This window comes from Rhinoderma darwinii, chromosome 13 (assembly GCF_050947455.1).
Source record: "Rhinoderma darwinii isolate aRhiDar2 chromosome 13, aRhiDar2.hap1, whole genome shotgun sequence".
NCBI classification, from domain to species: domain Eukaryota; kingdom Metazoa; phylum Chordata; class Amphibia; order Anura; family Rhinodermatidae; genus Rhinoderma; species Rhinoderma darwinii.
This window is the reverse complement of record NC_134699.1, coordinates 21,052,534-21,076,130: the sequence shown is the minus strand read 5'-3', so window position 1 is coordinate 21,076,130 and position 23,597 is coordinate 21,052,534. Positions and strand designations below refer to the sequence as shown.

The 23,597-nt window shown below is 44.1% G+C and overlaps 2 protein-coding genes and 1 long non-coding RNA gene across 11 annotated transcripts in view; 1 reads left to right on the top strand and 2 right to left on the bottom strand.

The window, feature by feature from the left end:
* Positions 1-553: 553 nt before the first annotated feature.
* Positions 554-17,512, bottom strand: SMARCE1 (SWI/SNF related BAF chromatin remodeling complex subunit E1). 6 transcript variants are annotated; one of them, XM_075845112.1, is made up of 11 exons: positions 17,411-17,512; positions 15,237-15,278; positions 14,012-14,055; positions 10,957-11,061; positions 9,691-9,771; positions 9,394-9,525; positions 5,984-6,155; positions 4,394-4,566; positions 3,574-3,675; positions 2,886-3,177; positions 554-1,311 (listed from the first exon to the last, which is right to left on the bottom strand). In XM_075845112.1, the coding sequence occupies exons 2-11, from the start codon at positions 15,241-15,243 to the stop codon at positions 1,079-1,081; spliced, it is 1,341 nt and encodes a 446-aa protein (XP_075701227.1). In that variant the 5' UTR covers positions 15,244-15,278; positions 17,411-17,512; the 3' UTR covers positions 554-1,078. The 6 variants fall into 6 exon arrangements, with proteins under 6 accessions (XP_075701227.1, XP_075701229.1, XP_075701230.1 ...); XM_075845114.1 differs by having other exon boundaries at positions 554-1,308; positions 17,411-17,511; XM_075845115.1 differs by having other exon boundaries at positions 10,963-11,061; positions 17,411-17,511.
* LOC142665431 (uncharacterized) overlaps positions 16,919-23,597 on the top strand; it is a 252,998-nt gene continuing 246,319 nt past the window's right edge. For 3 of the 4 annotated variants that reach the window (XR_012851501.1, XR_012851500.1, XR_012851502.1), the window contains exons 1-3: positions 16,919-16,994; positions 19,974-20,130; positions 22,826-22,915. This is a non-coding gene — a long non-coding RNA (uncharacterized LOC142665431). The remainder of the gene's footprint in view (positions 16,995-19,973; positions 20,131-22,825; positions 22,916-23,597) is intronic. The other variant, XR_012851503.1, reaches the window with a different exon arrangement.
* On the bottom strand, positions 19,050-21,412 carry LOC142665429 (keratin-like protein KRT222). Its single transcript, XM_075845128.1, has 3 exons — positions 21,233-21,412; positions 19,750-19,855; positions 19,050-19,307 (listed from the first exon to the last, which is right to left on the bottom strand). The coding sequence occupies exons 1-3, from the start codon at positions 21,315-21,317 to the stop codon at positions 19,094-19,096; spliced, it is 405 nt and encodes a 134-aa protein (XP_075701243.1). The 5' UTR covers positions 21,318-21,412; the 3' UTR covers positions 19,050-19,093.

The following is a 23,597-nucleotide window of genomic DNA, read 5'->3' as shown; positions in this document are numbered from 1 at the left end:
AAAACGGCACGTAAAAAGAAGAGAATGTCACTTCTTGAGCCGTTTTTCATTGTCTCAATAGAAAAAAAGCTCCAAAAATGTCCGTAAAAAACGCATCACAAAACGCTTGATGCTTAAAAAACGGCTGAAAATCAGAGGCCGTTTTCCCTTGTAAACAGCTCTGTCTTTTACAGCTGTTTTTTGTTCAGTGTGTGAACATACTCTAAGGACGAAGTTGGCAACCTCTAGACATTGTGAAACTACAGATCACAGTATGTGGCTATCAGAGCATGCTGGGAGTTGTACTTTCACAACAGCTGGAAAGTTACAGGTTGCAGATCACCGATCTAAGGTGTCTTGTTTAGTCTAGGTCTGCGCAGTGGCTTAAATCACATGTAACCTGCTCATACCCTGGTGTAATACCAGAAGTCGCCAACATGTGTGGACTTTACTCAAAGTCACATGCAATTCTTTTCTCTATATGGCGAATGTGATATTAGGTCGCCATGTACTCCTAGCACATGGAAAGAGGCGAATAGTTTTCAATGTTACAATACGAGAAGGAAAGCATACCAAGTGTTTAATTCTACTTTATTTCATTTGTCATTGATAAAAAAAAAGTAATAAAAAATATCAATTCATACGTTACATTTTATTTTAACGTGAGGGTTCAAGTCAAATTCCGCTACGAAGTTGCAGCGTTGTGCGGGGAATGGGGGACATTAAAATTTAATTTAGGCTGAAGAATTAAAAAGAACCACAGACCCTGAAAACAGCTGCATTACTGAATCAGAACCGAAGCTCGTCTATCCCCATCGTGCGGACACAATCTATTCCCACTGTCAGAGTCCAGTTTACGGAGGACAGTCAACAAGAAAGACTTGTGTCCTTTAGCTAAAATGCTACTTGACACCCTTTTTCTGGTGCTGATGCCCAACCACCACTGCCATACTGAAATGGATTTCACCATACCAGCCAATGTAGTGCCAACATCTGCTCCATAGAGATAGTTGTCAAGCGAGATTATAATTTAGGAATGATTTGAGACGCCCCGGCCAACCTATGGGTGACAATAAAATATAACAAACACGGAGATCGATCAATCCTTCCGGTCGGCCTCCTCTGTTGCTTGTTCTGTCGGTGTTTCCTCCACTGTTCCGCTGTTGCTCTCAGACTCCGTGTTGCTGTCGCTCGTTCCCTCATCCAGCGTGCTATCCACTGCCTCCTGCCCACTCTCCTTGTCATCCGGGGTGGAGGTGCCCTCCTCTCCATTCTGCTGGCTCTCGCTGGTCTCCTCTGGTGGGGGAGGCGGCAAAGATGGAATGTCCTCTGCTAAAGAAAATGGCAAATGTAACATTGCTCATATAGAAAAATTATAGTTGCCAACCGGTCTGCAAATTTTAACCAAATATTTTGTCCCTTTTCCCAGGTGGTAAGAAAAATATTTTCTGGGACCAAGAATAGAAGCATAAGCACAGCTGCCAGTGAATAAAACCATGTCTCAGAACCATGCATTTGTTCACAGTAACTTACGATCACAGTCTCTTCCATGTACTAGACAACGTGAGCCCAGACAAAATGACTATAGAGCGGTCATGATCACACACAGAGTTTTCATGCAGTTTTTGGCTCACTCTTTGGAACCACAACCAGAAGTGGATCCAAAAGGAAGAAGGGGAATAAAGAAAAGACCGATGCATCTTTTTTTTCCTTTTGTCTACTCCTGTGTTTGGCTCAAAACACCAAAAACTGCAGCAAAAAACGTACGTGTGTGATCTTGGCCTTAAGAGAATTTCATCAAGAGCGCAAAGACCAACATCTTATTTTAAAGCATTGCTAATGGATAATGTTAAACGGATATTCCCATAGGGCAGCATGTGCTTGTGGTTCAGTGGTTAGCACTGGGTTCAAATCTAAACAAGGACAACTTCTGCATGGAGTTTGTATGGTGTTTGCATGGGTTTCCACCGGGTACTCCGCTTTCCTCCCAAAATATACCTACAGATAATATTTGGCATACTATGGGATATGCCATAATATTATGATAAGTTTGGGGTCCGACCTGCTCAAAATGCTTAAGGGGGTATTATGATCAAAGACACAGCCTATCCACAAAATATACCATATATGTCTGTTCTGTAGTGATCCAATTTCTGGAACCCCAACCTATTTGGGATAAACAGGTGACATGTTGCACAAAACAGCGGGTAATGGCCACTAAACACAGCAAGAGAGAAGATCTGGCCAGGCACATGTGCCTCGCTATTCAAATTTATTAGACTCAATAAACAGTCAAGGGCTTTTATTCTAAACTATATATATGAAAAGATCTGCATGATCATGGAAACTTAGGGAAGGGTCTTTGCTGAACTGTAGGAAAATGTGACTACGGTCACATTCACACTGCAGTATTTTGCATCAGTGTCTGTAAACCACAGCCATAAATGAAACCAAACATAAAAAGGAAAAATCTTTTCCTTGCATTTTTTTTCACTGCTGTATTTGGCTTACAAATATTGCCCAAAACACGCGTGCGATAGAGACCTAAAAACCACACAACCTTAAAACAGCTCAGGCACATAAAACCCTACAATAAAAGTGCCCAAATCATGATCGTTAACCAGGATTTATTAGGTCATTGTCCTACAAAAAGAAGCGAATTGCCTAGGAGAGTGTACATAGGAGAGTGTACATAGGAGAGTGTACATAGGAGAGTGTACATAGGAGAGTGTACATAGGAGAGTGCACATAGGAGAGTGCACATAGGAGAGTGCACATAGGAGAGTGCACATAGGAGAGTGCACATAGGAGAGTGCACATAGGAGAGTGCACATAGGAGAGTGCACATAGGAGAGTGCACATAGGAGAGTGCACATAGGAGAGTGCACATAGGAGAGTGTACATACCCGTTTCCATTGGCACCTCCTCCTCCTCCTCTCCATTCTTCTCTTCAGTCTTCACTGCTTCCTGCTCTTCTTCCACCGCTGCTGCAGCAGCCGCCGCTGCTGCCGCGACGGCAGCGGCAGCAGCCGCTGCTGCCGCCGCGACGGCAGCGGCAGCTACCGCAGCGTTTTGGTTGTGCTCAGCTTGTTCTGCTGCTTCTTTCTCTCGTTCTTCCTGACGCTTACGAGCCTGTTCTGCTTGTGCTATTTCTGCTGCGATTTTATCCATATCAACCTCCACTTTCAGGTTGCACAGCTATAAAAACCAAGAAAAAAAAGGGTAAAAGGCAACAGCCAACTAACAAGACTCAATTGGGAAGGGAAATGACAGGAATACATGACAGGCCACTCACACAAGATGTTCCAAGAACACCTGCTGTAAAAGGTGATCCTCCTACAACTACACTTATTACAATGGTTTAGTATAAAGCTCCGAAATGATTGATCTACCATTTGATTAGAGAGTGGAATATAAAATGCAGACACGGATTTTCTTTCAAGCGCTGCATTTATTAGATTTGTTTCAATAAAGTTCAAGCTGTTGCCTGGTAACCGATGCTGCAGACAGCTGGTGACTGTGCTAGTGTAAGCAACAGCATGGAGATCCAAAGTAGTCACCTGCCAGAAAGCAGAAGAAATAAAGAATAATTACCCGTTTAAGCTCATTGTTGAAGGCTTCGGTACTTTCTAAGAACTTTCTCTTCTTTTCCTGGTGACGATCTTCAATTTGTAACAGCTCAGCCTCCAATTTGCGCTGACGGAAAACACAGACATGTAAAGAAACAAAGGCAACCTCTAAATCCCTACTACTGGTTAGGGTAAAGCCCCCCGGAGCGGCACTGACGTGGTCGCGCCGGCACCCTTTTCGGTGTGGCTGTCAAGTTGTTAGTTAATACCCACGCGTTACTGCTGGTAAAAGGGCTGTTTACCTGCAAAATTCTGCAGCCATTATTGAATACACCCTTTATAACCGCGTACATGTACAAACAAACAGCCCTTTCATCCGCTACAAGGCGCGGCCATTAACTAGTAACTTGACAGCCGGGCCAAACAGTCTGCCACGTTAATGCCGCTCCATGGGGGACTTCCCTTTCAGAAATCCCTAGACAAAGAACTTAAAAAGCATAAGAAATGCCTTTTGGGTTTTAAATCCTAACAAAACAGGAGGGGGTGCAAAAAAAATAAAAAATAAAAAGGGAATATGGTGGTCTATGATTTCAGAATATCCCTGCATGGTGACCAGTGTTTGCTTTAAATGATCCTTTCATGGTGGACAAAAAACAAACATCTTATGCTGCCATATAGAAGGAGAAGATGTAAAATACAGAAATCTAGGGAAGGATCTACCACTGATAGTAAAGGGTTTCTCATGAAAATCAGCCAATGTGCGTTTATCTGCACGCAAACAGCGCTTTAATGGGAACAAACGTAAAAATGATATACTAAGGACCTTTCTTTACCCCTGTACTAACCTGATGAACCATAAGAGACTGGACTTGTCTTTTAAGGACCTGCATTCTGGCTGTGGTGACCACAGACCTCACATCCGGCACCACACTCTCGCTCAGGATCTCACTTATTAAGCGGTGATTTCTCTGGAAGCGCGCTGCTGCCGTATGCTTCATGGAAAAACCGTCATCATAGTCTTGGAGATAGAAAGACAATAAGAACAGGTTAGGTCAATGGTATTTACTTAACAGATGGCTGGGCACCCGACAGATCGCTCAAACGTCACTTGGCTGTTTCCATCAGCCTCATAGACATTGAATGGAACGGCAGCGTACATGCGTGACCACAGCTCCATTCACTGAGGAGCAGCAGAGGTATCGGGACCCCTGTTCCAGTTCTTTCTGAATGAATCATAAATAAATCAGGTTTTCCATTACTTTTTTTTCTGAATGTTATTTCTACATTGGAGTATCAAGTAAAACAGCCATTGTTTCTCATGCAGGACCAAGGCCACATTAAAAATGCATTCTTAAGGCTGGATTCACACGAGCATGTTCGGTCCGTAAAGGACGGAACTTATTTCGGCTGCAAGTCCCGGACTGAACACAGTGCAGGGCGCCGGGCTCCTAGCATCATAGTTATGTACGACGCTACGAGTCCCTGCCTCTCCGTGGAACTACTGTCCCGTACTGAAAACATGATTACAGTACGGGACAGTTGTCCTGCAGCGAGGCAGGGACTCCTAGCATTGTACATAATTATGATGCTAGGAGCCCGGCTCCCTGCACTGTGTTCGGTCCGGGACTTGCGGCCAAAATACGTTCCGTCCTTTACGGACCGAACATGCTCGTGTGAACCCGGCCTTATTGCTACACTAGGAGGGGCTGCACTACACGATAGGAATTAATCCATGGAGTTCAGTATATTTCATGAATATGTTGTACAGTGGAGAGAAAAAAACAACCAATAGCAGGCAGGTAGGAAAATGGTTAGACTATGAAATAAAAAAAGGTTTGTTTCTTTAAGAATATTGAAGTCATCTCCAAAACAAGTGTCAAAAAAAGTGCCTCCAAAGTAATTGATCTTATCTGCAAAGATGCAGATATAATGAACATTTTATTTCCATCGGTCCCATACAGAGCTCTGGATCTCCATTCTTCTCTACACAACCTGCATTACTAGCCCTGAGAATTACAGCGGTCTATGGCTGAAGTGTTCAATGTAATCTATCTTCACCATGCGCCCCCTAGCTGTGACCATAGGAATTCTCAAACCTAGCAGTGCAGGTTCTGCAGAGCACACAGTAGATGTTGAGCTCCGACCCTTTCTCTTCCTATTATTACAGTTTTACATATCCAAAAATGAAAAGAAAAATATTTTAAAGTGACAGCGACACTTTCAATCTAAAAAGTCCTCTTCCAGTATGTTCACATGTGGCAGATTTGTTCTCTCTGGGACTGAAAATAGGTAAATCAAATGTGATTGGGGTTGTTTCTGTAGCATGTGCATGGATATTTACCAACTCCATAGAACATTCAAAAAAATTCTGCCATGTGTGAACATAACCCCATCTAATGGCAACTGCAGCAGGTGGTACCCGCAACTTCACTTACCATCCGGATCCTCCGCTGGCTGGATGCTCATGTACGGCTCTCCCTTATCAATGCGGACCTGGCGCTGGCGGCTTTCTTCTTCCAGGGCGGCTTCAGCTCTGCTTTTGGCATTGATGTAAGCGAGATAAGCAGGTGAGTTGTGGTACGTCTTCATAGATTCATTGTACTCAATCTGCAGGAGAAGAACAGCAGTAACCACAATTACAATCACATACAACAAAACAGCCATTAACTATGACATTCTGAGAATGACCCCCGCCTAACACCACCTTTCCATCCACACTTAATTGGCTTGTTCTTGGACTGTACTTGCGTTACACTCGGCAACATAGAAAATGCACTGCTAATGGGATTCCAGCATGTTTTCTATAAATATAAAACGGTGATACTATTTCTGCTCATCAGAAGACATTGCTTGTGGATACGTAGAACTCTATTGGCTTAAGGAGCTGCATGGGATTAGGAAGAAAAAGTGAAACTTGTTTCCATGGGCTGTATCTGGTATTGCAGCATAACCCCTTTAATGTGTTACTAAACTTTTCACATGTCATAAGTTTTGATGGGTGAGGTCTGAGCACTGAGATCCCCACCGATCGCTAAATCGAAGCGGCAGAAGCGCTGTGCCGCTTCTGCTTGGCTTTCCTCAGAGCTGTGTCTACGGTCTCAATACAAAGTCTAAGAGTCCGTACACTGCTAGCTCAGCTTTCCGAGAATAGCCAATCAAAAACGAAGCGGCACAGCAATCCGTCGATCACTTCTGCCGTTTCGTTTTAGCGATCGGTGTGAGTCTCGGTGCTTGGACACCCCACCATTCAAAACTTCTGACATGTCAAAAGTTTTTTACGTTTAGTAAGGGTATGTTCACACAAGGGCGTCCGTAACGGCTGAAATTACAGGGATGTTTCAGCCTGAAAACATCCCCGTAATTTCAGCCGTACCGGCATGTGCAGGCGCTTGAACGCTGCGTCAATTACGGACGTAATTGGCGCTGCTTTTCATTGGAGTCAATGAATAACGGCTCCAATTACGGCCAAAGAAGCGACAGGTCACTTCTTTGACGCGGGCGTCTATTTACGCGCCGTCTTTTGACAGCGGCGCGTAAATTACGCCTCGTGTGAACAGACAAACGTCTGCCCATTGCTTTCAATGGGCAGATGTTTTTCAGCGCTATTGAGGCGCTATTTTCGGACGTAATTCGGGGCAAAAACGCCCAAATTACGTCTGTAAATAGGCCGTGTGAACATACCCTTACCTTTTTAAGCAACCCTGGTCATGTGCATTACAGTCCACTGCAAGTCTATGACAGGGCTGTAAACTTTTGGTCAGGGACACTTGTAGTTTTACTGCCCCTTAGTTCAGCTTAAAGATCCCTCACCCAACTTCTGACGTTTCTATTACATCTCATTAGCGCAAGAATTCCAAACCTCTTTGCCATAAGGAGAACACTGCACTGGCCTATTGTTAACGTGACGGATCTGCATCAGAGGTTGTTTTATTTTTTAAAATAAACAGTATTATTACCTGCAAAACTATTTTTAGTTCTAAAAAAAAATGTAGAGATAAGACCTAGAGCTATACGACAAGCAGAGCCTTAACTCATCCCACACATTCTCAATGCAAACAAGCTGCATTCTACTTGTACCTTTATTATAAGGTCTTTGTGCAATCCAAGAACGTGCAGAAAACGGCACGATCATATATGTGTAGCGTCGTCTTTACATAACGCTTCACAAATTCAAGAACATTTATAATGGCTCAAACGCCAAGGCAGTAACTTTACCTGACTGTAGAGATATATTGTTAAGACACCTGTCGGCTGTATGGAAGAGCTGGGACAGATCTCAGCGGCTCCGCACATTCCTAACTATGTCAGAATCCCTAAATGCACTGCCAAGATAATGGGCTTGTAAGAGCAGGACCGTCTTCTCCTCCCGCATCTCATTTCTGTTTCAGTTTGTAATATGTACATCATATTATAAGAAGCTGCAGAACGCATTCATACCAAGGTGGATTCCGATGTTCGACATTTATGGAGGGGAGGGTCCCAGAGCTCAATGTAATGAAAGGGCACCAATGGTCCTGCTCTGGCTAGTGTGTGAGGGGGTCCTGATCAGACCCCCCCCACTCCTTATTAAAAACACAACCCCTTTATCATTGTTCGTACACAACGATAAAATCCAATTAAGAATACATGCACACGACCGTTGTTATAGTCAGTGCGCTGTTTTTTTTTTTAACGGATAGCACATTGTCCCATTCATTTCTATGGCCCCATTCACACTACCGTGCTTTGTACGGATCCATGTGGGGACCGTGGGAACAAGCCGCAAAACTCAGAGCAGGTACTATTCCGGTCCGCGTTTGCGGCTTGTCTCACCCATTCAAGTGCATGGTGATGTGAAAACCACTGATGGCACACGGATGCAATCCGCGTGCAGTCCGCGTTTTGTGGGTCCATTATTTATGGGTGGCAAAATACAAATGGTAGTGCATGTAGACTTAGGGCCCTGATAACATCGCAGTACGCTTAGTGTGTACACCAGTAAAGATCCTGCCGTAAATGCTCCATTAGCCCGACAGAGGCCAAGACCGTGTCCTTTTGGCCTCCGTCGGTATACACGTCGGTAAGCACGGCATTGCCCAGTAGACTACGCTATTCCATACAAAGGGATTCTACTAAAGAAGTATACCACGCGGTCTACGTTATTTCTTTTAGAATACTGTATGGCATACATCACAGGCATCTATCCCCGACAATTCAGATTCAGACTATATTCTGCTGACTGTCGGTGCTTTTTCATGACACGAATAACCGTGACAGACGCTGACCGAAGACAGAAACCGGAGGAAAAGTTGGATCTGCCGTGCTGAATTTTTCGGTCATTCTTTGGTGCAGTCTAGAGATCTGCCCCCCATCAATAGAAGCCCAAACCAGGCCACAGGTTAAGGCAGAGATCAACTGTCGATTTTGTCGTTTTAACTGAAAGAATTGGAGTATATTCATTCTATAAGAATTATATGTATTCTAATTGTTGGACAAGTGACGTGTACAGACACCGCTAATAATATATATGATTAGTATATAAAACAATACATTTTTATATACCCAGCAGCCGGATACATTCAGGACTTCTTTCTTATGAGACACTATTTATCTAGGCTACAGATGTACAAAAAGCACTACGTCCACAGTACATATCTGGGGGTGACGCTAAACGTTACTGGTATATAGGTCTGATGTTGAAAGAATACAATCCCAACGGAGCCGACTTTATCCAGCCTGATGAACATCAGAGGGATCCCTCACACGTCAGAAGAAACAAACCCTTAAACCTTCAGTGGCACCGGAGACTCAAATGAGATTTTTATGAGGGATGTTTTTCAGTTTTCGAAGTCCTAATTTCTCGTACCTTTTCAGCTTCATATTCGTTCAGGTACTCTTGCTTCTCCTCATCAGTTAGGTCACGCCACATCCCACCAATGATCTTGCCAATCTCCCACAACTTCAGGTCAGGGTTGGAAGCCTTCACTTGGTCCCAGACCTATACAGAAACATTAAGGGGGGGGGGGAGAGGATTTTTATTTTATTACTGATAGGTCTACAGGTTTTTCTAGGTACAATGTTTATTCTGCGTCAATAAATGGGGCTTATGGGGAAGCTACGGACATGGAGACAAAAAGCTACGCCAGCCAGATCCATCACTCACCTTCCTGCTGTATCTCATGTACGGCATCAGCGGCTTATCTGGAGGCTTCGGGGGCTTTGGGATAGTAATCCCAGATGAAGCCTGAAAAAGAAAATGATGTGAAATCAAGCTTGGTTGAGTTCATACCTGGTTACTCTCTATAGAAAGCTTCTAACAAGCAAGACGGAGGGGTACAATAAAGTCTTCACTACTAAACGCTTGTATCTGTGACACCGGGCAACACGCAAATTGCTATTTCTCAGGGGAGAAGAGGTTGTGATGAGATAAGATTCTGTTTTGTCTAATAAAATAATGATACAGATCAGGATACACGAGTGTGGGAACCATTTTTGCTACAATGGGAACATCTCCATTGCTACCACGGTACCCCTGTATTGGCAGCTCTGACCCCGCAGTCTGCAGGGAAAATGAACAATCGCGTAAATTATTGCGATTCCGCAGCATAAATTGACAAGCTGTGGATTAAAAAAATGCAACGCAGGTCAATTTCTGAAGGGTTTCTTGGCAGATTTTTTTTACCCACCGGGTAAATGGGATTTGTCCAAATCTCATCCACTCTGCTGCTACCGTAATACGCTGTGGATCTTCTGCAATGAAATCAGTTACGGAAAATCCGCAGTATCTCTACGGGAAAAGGGTCTCCAGCTCCGGCCGACCAAGCAAATGCGTGCTCAGCCCTTTAGGAAAAAAAAGACATAGCTAGATACGGCTCCCACAGCGATAACAGTTGATCGCCATGGGTTAGAGAAGTTCCTTTGTAACAAGGGGTTGTTTCCGTGAGACAACCCCTTTAAGCCTGTGGCTGTAAACAAGAACGCTCCCGTTCACTGTCAGAAAACAGAGATCTTAAAAATGCCAAGAATTCACAATAAAGCATATTTTAAAGCGGCAGTATCTTTTATGATATAATGAAGTTGTTTCATTACATAAAACCTCTTTGACAAATAGCAATAAGTTGTGGTCTTATATATTGCAAAATGTGTCTGCAAAAAAAGATTTATCCTATATGCAGAAGCCTTACCGCAGAGGATTAATAAAACAATCTGGTTTTTTTTGGGTCAGCAGCCGGAATTCTTATAGGAGTCCCATTTACACATAGTGGTAACGATGCGACTCATCCCATGCCACAGTTAACCAATCAGTCCCGTCATCAGACTGCATGGTTAACCCTTGCAATGGGGGAGTGATCCGACTCCTCCGGAAACACAAACCCAACGTCCGACTGTGCTGCAAGGCCTCAGGTCACACATATATACAATCTCCTACCGTTACCCTGCTGTTGCTGCCTGGGTTCCCTCCCAGCCTGTAGTTGTTGTAGGCAAGATGACTGTATGGATTGTATCCCACAAACCCTGGTGTGCTGGGCAATTGCTGATGGAAACAAATGAGACAAAAACACGAATGAGAAATGAGTTTAAACAAAAGGAAAGAAAATAAAAAATATAGAAAACCGAAAGGGGGAAAAAAAAAAAAAAAAGTCACAAAATGAAAATGATTTGCATATGGCATGTATAAGAAGCAGTGAAAACTTAGCGATCATTGGATTAACACATGAGGAAGCACCAGCGCATCTCACTCACTTTAAAAGGATACAAATTTGTTGAATTACTCTTGTAAGATTTGAACTAAATGTAATTACTTATTCACTTAGGGCCTGTTCACATCAGCGTGGTCTTTGTCAAGAGGTTCCGTCGGAGGTTTCCGTCAGGGGAACCCCTCAACGGAAAGGTAAACGGAAACCTTAGCTTCCGTTTGCAGAACCATAGATCTCATTGGTGACGGAAACTTTGCTAATGGTTTCCGTTTGTCACCGTTGTGGCATGGTTCCGTTGTTTTGACTGAATCAATAGCGCAGTCGACGGAAACCTTTGACAGAACCCCTCAATGGAAAGACAACGCTGATGTGAACAGGCCCTTAAAGGGGTATCCCCCATCTGAGACATTCATGGCATATCCACAGGAGGTCATAAATGTCCGATAGATGCGGTTCTAACTTCTGGGACACGCACCGATCTTTAGAATGGGGACCCCTGACCCTTGACCTACCTTCTGCAGCTAGACTCTGGCCACTAACTTACAAGGTGGCCAAGTTTAGCAAAAGGCGATCGGCTGTTTCCGGAACTCTCATAGAGGTGAACGAAAGTTACGGAAACACAATAGTACAGGGAGATACACGGCTTCCAGAAACAGCGTAACAAAACAAGCTTGGCTGCTCCAGTGGCAGGAGCGCAGCTACAGCAGCAGAAGGTCGGATGAGGCGCCCCATTCTAGACATAGCTACGGGTGTTAGAGCTGGGACCCACATTTGTTGGGCATTTAGGGCATATCCTGTGGATAGATCATAAATGTCCGACATGGGAATACCCCTTCACGTCAATATCCCTTGTGACATCCCATTGTGTCATCCTGCATAAATCTGACTGAACGCTTGTTTATTCGCATAGGGATGGACGAGTAAGTCACTGCTAGACACCTCTGGCTCCACTAATCTGTCAGGGGAACCCCCAGAAAGGTGACATCAGGGGACAGTCTCACAAGATGGGGTAAAGTCTTCTATGGGAGTTATGGAAACAGACCAATACAACGAGATCGTCTGTTTCAGTCATTTTCGGCCACCTCTCCAGGGATTCTCTGCCTGAATGCAGGGGTCACCTCACCAAGTGGGACAGGGCTGGAGATAGGTGTGCGTCCCTAAGGTGGGACCCACGTCTATCAGACATTTACGGCATATCCTGTGGACATAAATGTGTAAGATAGGAATACACCATTAACACTTATGACCGGCCTTTTTTTCCGTTATATACAAGCTTTGTGGGTGTGCACAATGAGATAGAGTAAGTAGTAAGTTTAGGACACTAAAATATAAATCAGTTTCCCCTTACAGGTCAAAAGAGACCAAAAGGGACTAAGAGCTCGAAGGCTGTTAATCATCTTTTACCAAATGTCTTTGTTTTCACTGCTCCATATTTTGGAAAACGTTGTCCGCTTCATCCCCCAAAAAACTAATAGGATTCTCTGTCTCATGAAAGGGAAAGCATCTCAGGCTTCGGTGGGCCCATCCATGTATTATATTGTTGGCTATTTAAATAAATGAGTGGCTGCATCTTCCCCCACTGATCGTCTTGAGATAGTCACCAGACCTGTGGTGATCCAACAGATAGCGGGGCCGGCTACTACTTTAAAAGGGGTTAAACCAAACGAGAACTGGGATGTGTATGACATTTATGCCATGTCCAAGACCAATAGATCTTCCTCCAATGCCTGAACAGTGCTCATGGGATCTGGACATTAGATACGGACGACTATTTGGGGACGGTGGACACTGATCACAATAAGCAACGATCAGAAATCTTGTAGCCGCACTGCAGGTGATCACACAGACGTAAAGCAGCAAACACACAGGTACCACCAACATACACGATGACAGCACGCGACACCTGACCGACAAACATGTCATTATATGGAAAAAGCAAGCATGGCGGTACGCTTTATATACCAAGCGGAGCATTCAGGGGAACGGGGTTGCCCATTAAAAAACAACAAAAAAAAACAAAAAACTAATTTTAACTCACATAGAAATGTGGTCAAATTAGTGCACATCCATTTTCTGGGTTTTGGTGTTTACATCAATTTACAACTTTATCTCTGGACTCTCAATTTAAATTTCTATGGTTTTTCAGGAGCAAAAGTGAGTATTGTATCAGGCCGGAAACGTGTGTGTTGTATCAGGCCGGAAACGTGTGTGTGTGTGTGTGTCAGGTCTATTATAGAGAAGGCGGCAGGTTCACCTTTAAAGGAGTATTCCTATTTTATAAACTGATGGTGTACCACTCGGATATGCCATCACTTTATGATTAGTGAGGGTCCGACCTCCGGGACCTCCACCAATCTTAAAGGGACTGCAGTGCTGATTTAGCGCTTCGACCCCTTAACTTTTTTTGCATGCACATCGCGCATCCTGGCCTCCCACAGTGCAGGGAATGACAGCAGAGCCCCAAATAAGTGAATGGGGCCAGCTGCAGTTCCCTGGACGCCGGGGTGACCAGGAGTGCCGCTGTGTCGGGAGAACTTAGTAGGGGGATGCAGCACTAAATCAGCGCTGCGTCCCTTCATTTTCCGTATTGATGTGGTTCCCAGAGGTCGGCCCCCCACCGATTATAAAGTAATAGCATATGCGAAGGATATGCCATCACTTTAAAAAAAATGGGAATAACTCTTTAAGCTTGAGGTAAAGAAAAACTAACAATGGGCGACCTGCTTTACAGCGCCGAAGTGATGTACAATATACGCAGTACTATAAACACTAAACAGCTTTACTTACTGCTGTGGGTGCCGGGGCAGGCGGCGGAGCATATGACGGCCGCTCTGTGGAGAAGAACACATGATAATAAAAACAAGCGCATAATATCTGGTTACTGTAAAAACAGCAAGAAAGGATTTCTGTCCCTCCATCGACTAGGATTAGTAAAGAAACTTCTGCTGCAGTAACAGCAAATACACCCGAAATATCGGTACACGCAGCAACCATGAAAAGCAATTTACACCAACTCAACACAAGCGGCGCTGAACATCGGAGCCCATTACTTGAAAAAAAATTCCATCAATTTATTTGTAACCGCAGGAGTAGGATTGTCAGCAGATCACACGACACAAGGCAGGGTCTGTGCTGGCAGCGTCACGTAGGGCTGGTAAAACCCATGGTTTGATTTTCAGACACTTTAATACATAGAAAATTGCAGAAACTCAGCTTTCCTAATATAATATTACCAGTACCCCTCCCATTACACGCAGGACAGATATAATAAAATTACAAAGAAATAAATTCCCCATGTTATCCTCTCACTTCCCCAAAATTGTTCTGACCTATTAAGACACATAAAACTTTTAAAAAACTTTTGACATGTCAGAATTTTTGATCAGCGAGGGTCCGAGCACTGAGACCCCCACCAATCGCTAAGACGAAGCGGCAGAAGCATTTTGGCGAGCGCTGTGCTGCTGTTTCTGATCGTCTTTCTTCGAAAAGCTGAGCGAGCGGTGTACGGACTCCGACTTTCTATTGAGGCCACACACTGCTCCGAGGAGAGACGATCAGAAACTAAGCAGCACAGCGCTCACCCGATCGCTTCTGCCGCTGAGTTTTAACGATCGGTGGGTGTCTCAGTAACGAACCCCAAGATCCTCCTTGCTGCACCCCCCCCCCCCCGCAGCCAGGAGGAGTTTGAATGGAGCAGCAACAGGCATGCTAGACCGCCGCTCTATTCAAAGTTCTGAAAGTCCATGCGACAAGGCGGAACGGGGGTTCGGGACACTTGTTCTCGCAATGATTATTGTTGATTCTGGGACAAACCCTTTAAATAAATAACTTTATTGGGAACTTTTACAGTCTAATATTTTTGCCTGCAGAATTGTTAATAGCTTATGAAGGAAATCTCTTACTGACATGGCGTCCGTTACAATACACTGTACATTTTCTATACCTAATAGGTCTCAATATCAGACATTTCGCATTTCAATGAACATAAGAAAAATATAACAAAATCACTTACTTGACATGATTGCTGATTATTTCTACAAACTCCACATTGAACCTAAGAAAACAAAAAACCAAACAGTCAGTAAATCTATTATACACATAGTCCAGGTTTTATTAGTAGTACGGTCCCCAGACCTGTGAGACAAAGTATTTAGGTAAGCGTCAGCACAAATGAAGGTAACACTTCATGGACATCATAGAGGGGGGACAGACACATAGGACCCCCGTCACGAGTCAGAATGGCGAGCCGCTGACACAAACGGCCCACTCTGGCGGACCCGAGCCGTCCATGTATTATATGCATGCCCATTCATCTGAATGACCACCATGTGATATGTGCAGCTGCTAAAAAGTCCTCCCGGCTAAATCAGTTGCTTGTCGGATCTCGATTGACGGACCCGTGACTTTTAGATGACATTTTCCATGATGAAGCCACTTTAATGGAGTTTTCCCATTTTGGATAGTTATGGCAGATCCACAGAATATGCCATAAACGTCTGATTAATGCAGGTTCCAGCTCTGGGACCCGCACCGATCTCTAGAACGGGGCCCCCTGAATGCCGTCCGGCTTCTCGGCCACTGTATGATGAGGTGTCCGGGAGTACGGAAACAGCGGAGCACGTGAAGGGGGTGCTATAGACTCTATTCAGGCACATGAGGCGTCTGCAGTGGGAGACAATTCTAAAGCTACCTTTTTATATATTTATTAAAAGTACATTAAAATTCCTTTAATCTGGCACCTGATAGTCTGGAAAACCTATCAATATGGCTTGTAAAAAAAACATTCCCGCGCACGCAGCCGGCAACAAGAGGCGTCAAAGGGTAATTAACCTTCGAGCACTGAGACCCCCACCGATCCCTAGAACGAAGCGGCAGCAGCGCTTGGGTGAGCCCTGTGCTGCTTCTGCCGCTTTGTTTTAGCGATCGGTGGGGGTCTCAGTGCTCGGACCACAGCGATCAAAACTTCTGACATGTCACCATGAGATGTCAAATGTTTTTATAAGTTTAGTTACCCATCAAATGTCATTGGGAATAGATCTGCATGCCGCAGCCTAGAGCACATCTATTGCTTTAGGCCTCATGCACACGACAGTGCCCGTAATCACGGCTCTCGATTGCGGGCACAGCCGGCCGCGGACAGCCATCCGCATTTGCGGGTCAAACTCCCATACAAAGTATGTGGTATCTTTTGCGGTACAATTCTACGGCCCGGACAACTTCCCAGAAATATACTGGAAGGCGTCCGCAGTCAATAGAAGTGAATGGGTCCGTAATTGCATCCCGCAATTACGGACGACTTTTACGGTTGCGTGCATGGGGCCTTACGTTGCATTCAGTTACCGGATAACATTTGCCAACTTCATCACACTAGCGACACTTCTACCCCAGCACAGACGTCTGGATGCCAGCATACTGTTATATCCGGCCTCATAATGTAAACCATTAAGATTAAACAGCGGTATAAGTCCTACGATGCCATATATGCTCTGCCCTAATAAAATACTTAAACGGTATCAGTCAGCAGTTTTGAGGGCTCGCTATATAGAGGAGGGGGAGGGCAGAATAACGATACCTGGCGTGACGGTCACTTGAGACGAATGACAGGAGAAACGGACATTTAATTACCAATCCACCATCGCAAGTGCCACTCTCTTCTCTGAGTGACAGCTCTAGAGTCCTATCAGGAGACCCCTAGAGGGGGGAGGGGCTGGCAGCGGTCTGTATGGAGAAGCCAGGCACACCTGAACATTAAGGGGGCTTCTCAGTGGAGGTCAGGGTCCCCCAGTTCTAGCAACCAGTGTTCAGACACCCACCAAACTAATATTTACATGCTGGGAGTTGTAGTTCTACAATAGCTGGAGACCAATGAATAACAGAAGTGACTGTATCATATAATTAGTGTATATATATACATACACACCTGGGGGACCTCCAAATATGCAATGGGGGTCCAGATCAGTAAAACTATTCATATATAGATCTATATGATATAGAGACATACGTATAGCTGCACCATCTTTCCCTCTCATATACACGGTACTACTACTAGGCCTCATCCCCTGCTTCCGCCGTTTACTACCGCGTTCTATAACCCAGGACTCGCGGTCATACCGGCTTCCTACACTCCCAGTAGCGCAACATGCCCGCTGGTCCCCGTGCCCACTGCCGCCTCAGCTCCGCACTCACCTCGCTGCCCGCTCCGGTCTATTGTCCCTCTCGCATTAAGACGAAGAGTCTTCACTTCCGCTGTCGCACTTTCCACACAATAGCGCGACTTCCGACACATTCACCAGAGGCACGAAGCGGCGTTGTATATACAGTCGTGTGCAGTCATACCCGACAAGCATGAACTTATTCATAAATGATATATTTAGATTTTTATTTTCTCTTTTTTTTTGTGTGTGTAATGTGCCGCAACGAATCTGCAGCTGCTGGGAATGGCGGCTTGTGCTTGCTTCTTCCATGGAGATTTGGGACAATGGGGCAGATTGATTAAAATGGTCACAGATATTTTAGGACTAGATATGGAGTAGAAGCATCTGACCACCATTTTATTTTTACACATTCATATCTGGAGAACGCTTACCCCCCCCCCTCGCTTCACTGGACTTAGATCACGATAGGTTTCCATGGTGACCTAAATTTGGTTTAGTAGGTTCGGGTCTTGAGGTATTATGGCCTTCCGGAACCGGCCCCTTAGGCTACATTCATACGAGCGTGTTCGAATTGCACGTGTACAAAACGCAGGGTTTTTCCCTACATGTGGCATGCCTTTTTAACGTCCAGACCCGTAGACTTCAATGGGCGACTAAGTGCATGAAAACACACCAATATAGGACATGCAGTGAGTTTCACGCAATGAACACTCACTGCGTGAAAACGTATGTCTGAATGGCCCCATTTAATTCAATGGGTCGGTGTGCTGTACGTTATTTCACAGCACAGCACACGGACGAGAATCACGCTCGTCTGAATGAGCCCTTACGGATAACTTATTTATCAGATCTCTTCATTTTACGGCATCCCACTGCCTCCAAAGATTACCCGTACTGTAAATGTGGGCATGTGATCACTTTCGGTATCTCTTACCAGCCCGCGCGGGGCTCACATGAGGACTCCTTCAGGCTGCTTAGACTCATTCAGTTTGAATGAGTCTGAGCTATTATGTATACATTATTTGAAGGATGGGAATGCAATTTATTGCTCTTTAAGGCCAGGATCACACACATAGTTTTGAAGCAGTTTTGGGCTCAGTTTTTATAGCGAAAGTCAGAAGTGGATCCATAAGGAACGAAAGGTTTAAAGAAAAGACTCCTGTGATTGGCTCAAAAACCTGAGCCAAAAACGGCATCAAACCTGTGTGTGATCCTGGCCTAAAGGGGTTTTGAGGAATTTTTAGTGATGGCCTACCGTCATTAATCATTAGAATGAAGGGACAGTGGTGCTCTGGCAAGCACTCTAAGGCCAGGATCACACGCTCTGTTTTGGTGCAGTTTTTGGATCCGTTTTTTCCAGCCAAAGACAGAAGTCGATCCAAAAGGAAGGAAAGATATAACGGGAGGACTGATATATCTCCTTTATTTTGTGTCCACTTCTGTGTTTGGCTAAAAAAAACGGCCACAAAAACGGCATCAAACCTGCGTGTGTGATCCCGGCTTAATGGGGACATTAACAGGGACAGCCACTGTGTGGAACAACCGCAGGGGCCACAGCGTCCAGTATGCGCATCCCTTTCTATGGATCAGTGAATGTCTTGTGGATCAGTTCCTGACCGTTTACAAGATTATGGTTTAGGCTAAAAAAATAATGACCAAAGTCCACCGGCCAAGGTTTATTGCCATTCTTTATTATATTGTGTTGGTTGCCAGGTCAAGGGCTCATAGTAGGAACGCTGCACGAGCGTCTCATAATCATCCGAACCTCTATGTTTGGTAGATCGTCCTTGTTGTTGGGGGTACACGTGTCTTCCTCACCTTCTAGGTAAACCTCAAATCTTAAGGATATGGTTTTTTTTCTTAATCTGGGATTTTCCTTGAAGAAAGAACCTTCCCACTGATTGATGATTTCATCCACTTTCTCTGCTCTGTAAAATAGATTGTTGGTATAATTTATATGGTCACTAACTTTATAAAGTGTTTATAAACCCTTCAGTATTGTTAATGTGTTAGTATAAGACAGCACATAAGGATCTAGCAGGATCCCTATGTGCTGAGGTAATGTATTTAAGGATCTGAGGTAATGAATGGAGAGGAGTGCATGATGCTGATTGGTCAGCGTTATACACTCCCATGTACAACGCCCACTTGGTCTAAAGTAAAAATACGCCCACTTGGGCATTAAGCAACTCATTAGCATAAATCTAAAATCGCTAATAAAGTGGTGAAAATTGATCGTTTTATTAAATAAAAAGCATTACTGTCACCTACATTACAGCGCCGATCTCCTTATGTAGGAGACACTTATAATGTGGTGACAAGAGCCTCTTTAATATCATTACTGTGATGTTACAAGTAGTCAATACTTACTGTAATGTGCTCATGGCCTCTACAATGTCTTCAGTAAAATGTATATTAAATTTTGCTTGATATTTTGCCGCTTCGTCACTGACCCCATCGTTCTTCATTACAGAGCCTGTAAATGTGTATGTATAACAATTAATTGGAAAAAAAAAATAACAAAAAATCCCTTTGTAGCCTTATCCAAATGCGGGGGGGAAAAAATCGCTGACTCCCAACTTTTTATGTTGCAGGCTGCCATGCTGAAGAGCCTCTGCGCCTTGTTGTCAGCCTTAGGCAGACATAGCCGACTGTGATCTACATCAATATCCATGGAAGTGTTGTCATAGGTACGAGGAGAGAGCAGCAAAGTTTCCGCAAGGTGTCCTTGATCTTTAAGATATCTCACTGGTATGGGGAAACTATAAAAGTGCTTTTATATCTCTATTGAAGGTTCTCCTTTGAAAATTACATCGTATAAATGTGTTTTTAGAATAAAGGTGTTTTAAAGATTTCTCCAATTTTCTAATATCAGAAAATAAAATCTATGACTGTCTACACACGGGGACTGCAGTGATGCCCTTAAAGGGGTATTCCCATCATAGACATTTATGGCATATCCACATATAAGCCATAACTGTCTCATAGATGGTCCAAGCTCCCGACCACGACCCACCTGTTTCTCGACTGTTTCTGTAACATTCATTAACTTCTTTAGGAGTTACGGAAACAGCCAAGCACAGTTGTTTCCGTAATTCTCAGCCATTCTACGTCTGGATCCTGCTGGATTCAGCCTCACCAGGCAGGATGGGGGACCATAGTTTGGGAGAAAGGTGTTGGTCCCAAAGGTTCAGTGGGAGTTCCAGCTCCTGGACTCCACCTTATGTAATTTTCTGATATGTCTGAGTGACATGTTAGAGAAGAATAGGTTTGGGAAACCCCTTAGAGGGGTTGTCCAGTTTAGAAAACCTATTTTCCTACACCTTATTAGTAACTTCTGAGTTAATAGAAGTGAGTCCTCTGTTCAGGATCCTCATCTCTTAGCCAGAGTGGACAGCGGTTACAAAGAGCGTCCGTCTCTCTCTCTCTGGAGGTTCTGTCCTGACCTGCATTATACACAAAACACATTGATATAAATGGGCACTGTGTAATGCTTAGTTTCCCCTGTGGGGGCGTTGTAGGGAAATGTAACACTTACTATCAGGTTTCTCCACAGATTAAAGCCAAACTCTGGGGGTCGCAACAGAATCACACTTTGTGATCAGCTTATTGTCAAGGGACCATCTAAGTAGGGATTGTCCAAAGCGGAGAACCCATTCGAAGCGTTTTTAACTCTTCATTTACTTTCTACTTTTTTTTCTGATTGTAGGGATTACTTTTATAAAAGTGTCATGTTTGATCAAGTCAGTGTAAGCTGTTGGGGCTGTGATAACCTGAAGCCCTGGGCCTGAGTATGGTATGATGTATGCCCACATGTATAATCCCAGATTATTGTCAGAGAACATTCCCATACACTTAGTGTCATCACTCAGGATACTCTCCTCTTCACTCATGGCGGCTTCACTACCAGTCTGTCCAGGGCCTTGCTCCATTGACATCCTTAAATACTTTTGCTTTCCCTTGCTTTGAACGGCTGCTCAGAACAGTGTTCAGATGACGTCTGAATCTTTCTTATAGGGCTCTATTCCATCTCCTTAGTACCCGGGCATTGTGAGGACATCACCGTTCTACAAGTACAGCGCTCATCATTTTCATGTACTTTGAATAGAGCAGCGGGTGCATGCTCAACCGCCACTTCATTCAAGCGCCTCTTCACTTGGGGGGGGGGGGGTCCAATGAGGAGGATCTGGGGGTTCGGAACCCCCATTCTTACGATCGGTGGGGGTCCCAGCAATCAGAAAATTGTCACCTATTCTATGGATAGGTGATCATTTATGATTCTGGAAAAAACCCTGTATGGAGTACAGAAACTCAGAATCTTATTGATGAAAAAACAGCAAATTTATTTAAAATTGGCCATCGGCTCCAACAAATCATCACCACATATCTATAGTAATCCAAACCAATGCAAATTTATTTCATAAAACCTCCTCTTTGTAACATTGATGCGTCAGTTATCATTTCTCTCATTGTGATCATGTATTACTTATACACACACAAATCTAGATGGTAATATAATAAACACAGTCGTCAAGGCGTTTACATTCAATAAGCCGGATATTGCTAAAAAGGCAAAGCTAAGAAGCAGCCCTACACTAGATGAGGACGCTGAGGAGCATCTCCAGCAGTGCGTTATATAGGCTGCAGACATATATTATCACAGTACTACTCCGCCGTTAACTATTGCATAATGAATTGCAATGACAAAAGGGACATATCAACGTCAGAATTTATATAACAATACACCCATTGCATGCCGAGTGAAGGTCCATCCTCTGGTTTCCATGTTTCCTTCTGCTATGAGGAAACCACTGTAGAAATTATCCCAATCAACCAGGAATAATAGCGGGGGGTCTTTTAAGGCCTGCTCCCCTCTAAGCCAAAGCTTTGTACAGTGTGTGGACATTTAGAGGCAATCTCTAGCCATTCATCCAAAGATTTGCTTGGAGATTTGGCCTCCTATTCCTCTCAAGCCTTCCCCAAATTCTCCTTACCAGAGGTTCCCTCTTCCTAAAACCTTTGGTGCAGGCACGATAACTTGCCCCAATCTTGGTTGACGCACCCCATACCGCCTACAGTCCTGATCCATGAATGATAAAATATTTCTTCTTCTAACCTGAGTGAGGGTTTTATTATATGAGTACAGCTCAGAAGGTGTGATAATGGCACCTAGTCTAATGGTCCTACTGGGTTACCTGCATGATCTGAACTATCCCCCATGTTTGGAAATGGCGTAAAAAAAAAAAAGACTTGGGAGAGGGTGAGATTGGTTGACTTTAGATCAATGCTCAGCTCTTTTGTGTTTACAGTCAAAATGATCTAGAGACCGACAAAGTGGAGTTACTATGTAGGTAAATTAGGCATGTGCCTAGACGGTAGAGTTATAGACAGCGCAGACATAGGATTTGGATATGTTTAATATGTCTGTTTCCTTTGCTCAATGCAGGGTCTAGAAATGCTGGTGGCATGTGAACAATATCCGCTACCATCAATCCCGCAGTCTAGAAAGTGACTTTTTGGTCTATTGGATAAGAAGGTAATTGTGCGGAAAGAGTCTACACACAGCGGTAGGATTGTATAGGCTTAGTATACGCTGTGGGTTTAAAGGTCCCCCCTGTAGGTGACGAGACAGCACCTTATGGGACATGGAGGGTTAGATCATTTTGGAAGGCTCCTTCCTCCCATCGCGATGTAAGTTCTCCAATATGACATAACTAATAGACATAAGTGACAGATTACTGCAATCAGCGTGTCTGTCTCTACTTTATGCAGAGAGGGCAGCATAACGTGGCTGACAGGTTCCCTTTAAATCATAAAAGGTGACCACATTGAGCTCCACAAGAGTATGGATATTCAGCAAAGTCACAGTGGCAGGTTATGTTGCTAGCTAGCTGCCCAAATTCACTTGGGCAGTGCCGGACAAGCTCAGTGTTTGCACAGTGTATTCTGCGTCTAACGGGCATGAGTCATTACTGTCAATTCTCATTAAATGAATTGAGGAGGTGTCGTTGGGTCATAATGGACATAAGCACCTTAGACACAATTGGCAGTTTAATGCACATTTAGACGTAGGCCCACATTTATCAGAAGTTAAAGCTCGGATACTTTATTGACATATGTTGCGACAAATTTATGACTACATCTGCGCCCTGTGATAACTCTGTCACAGCATTCATCACTACTAACATTACCCCACTTTCTCTACACCAGAGACGGTA

Excerpts from the sequence above, each read along its gene's own strand:
- SMARCE1 (XM_075845112.1), bottom strand. Across the intron at positions 9,772-10,956 it reads GCAGCAACAGCAGGGTAACG|GCTTCATCTGGGATTACTAT; the intron begins GTAGGAGATTGT and ends TTTCTTTTTCAG. Across the intron at positions 1,312-2,885 it reads GGAGGTGCCAATGGAAACGG|CAGAGGACATTCCATCTTTG; the intron begins GTATGTACACTC and ends CATTTTCTTTAG.
- LOC142665429 (XM_075845128.1), bottom strand. The coding sequence starts at position 21,317 with ATGTCAATGGAGCAAGGCCCTGGACAGACTGGTAGTGAAGCCGCCATG. Across the intron at positions 19,856-21,232 it reads CCTGAGTGATGACACTAAGT|GCTCTGTAATGAAGAACGAT; the intron begins GTATGGGAATGT and ends ACACATTTACAG. Across the intron at positions 19,308-19,749 it reads GAGGCCATGAGCACATTACA|AGCAGAGAAAGTGGATGAAA; the intron begins GTAAGTATTGAC and ends TCTATTTTACAG.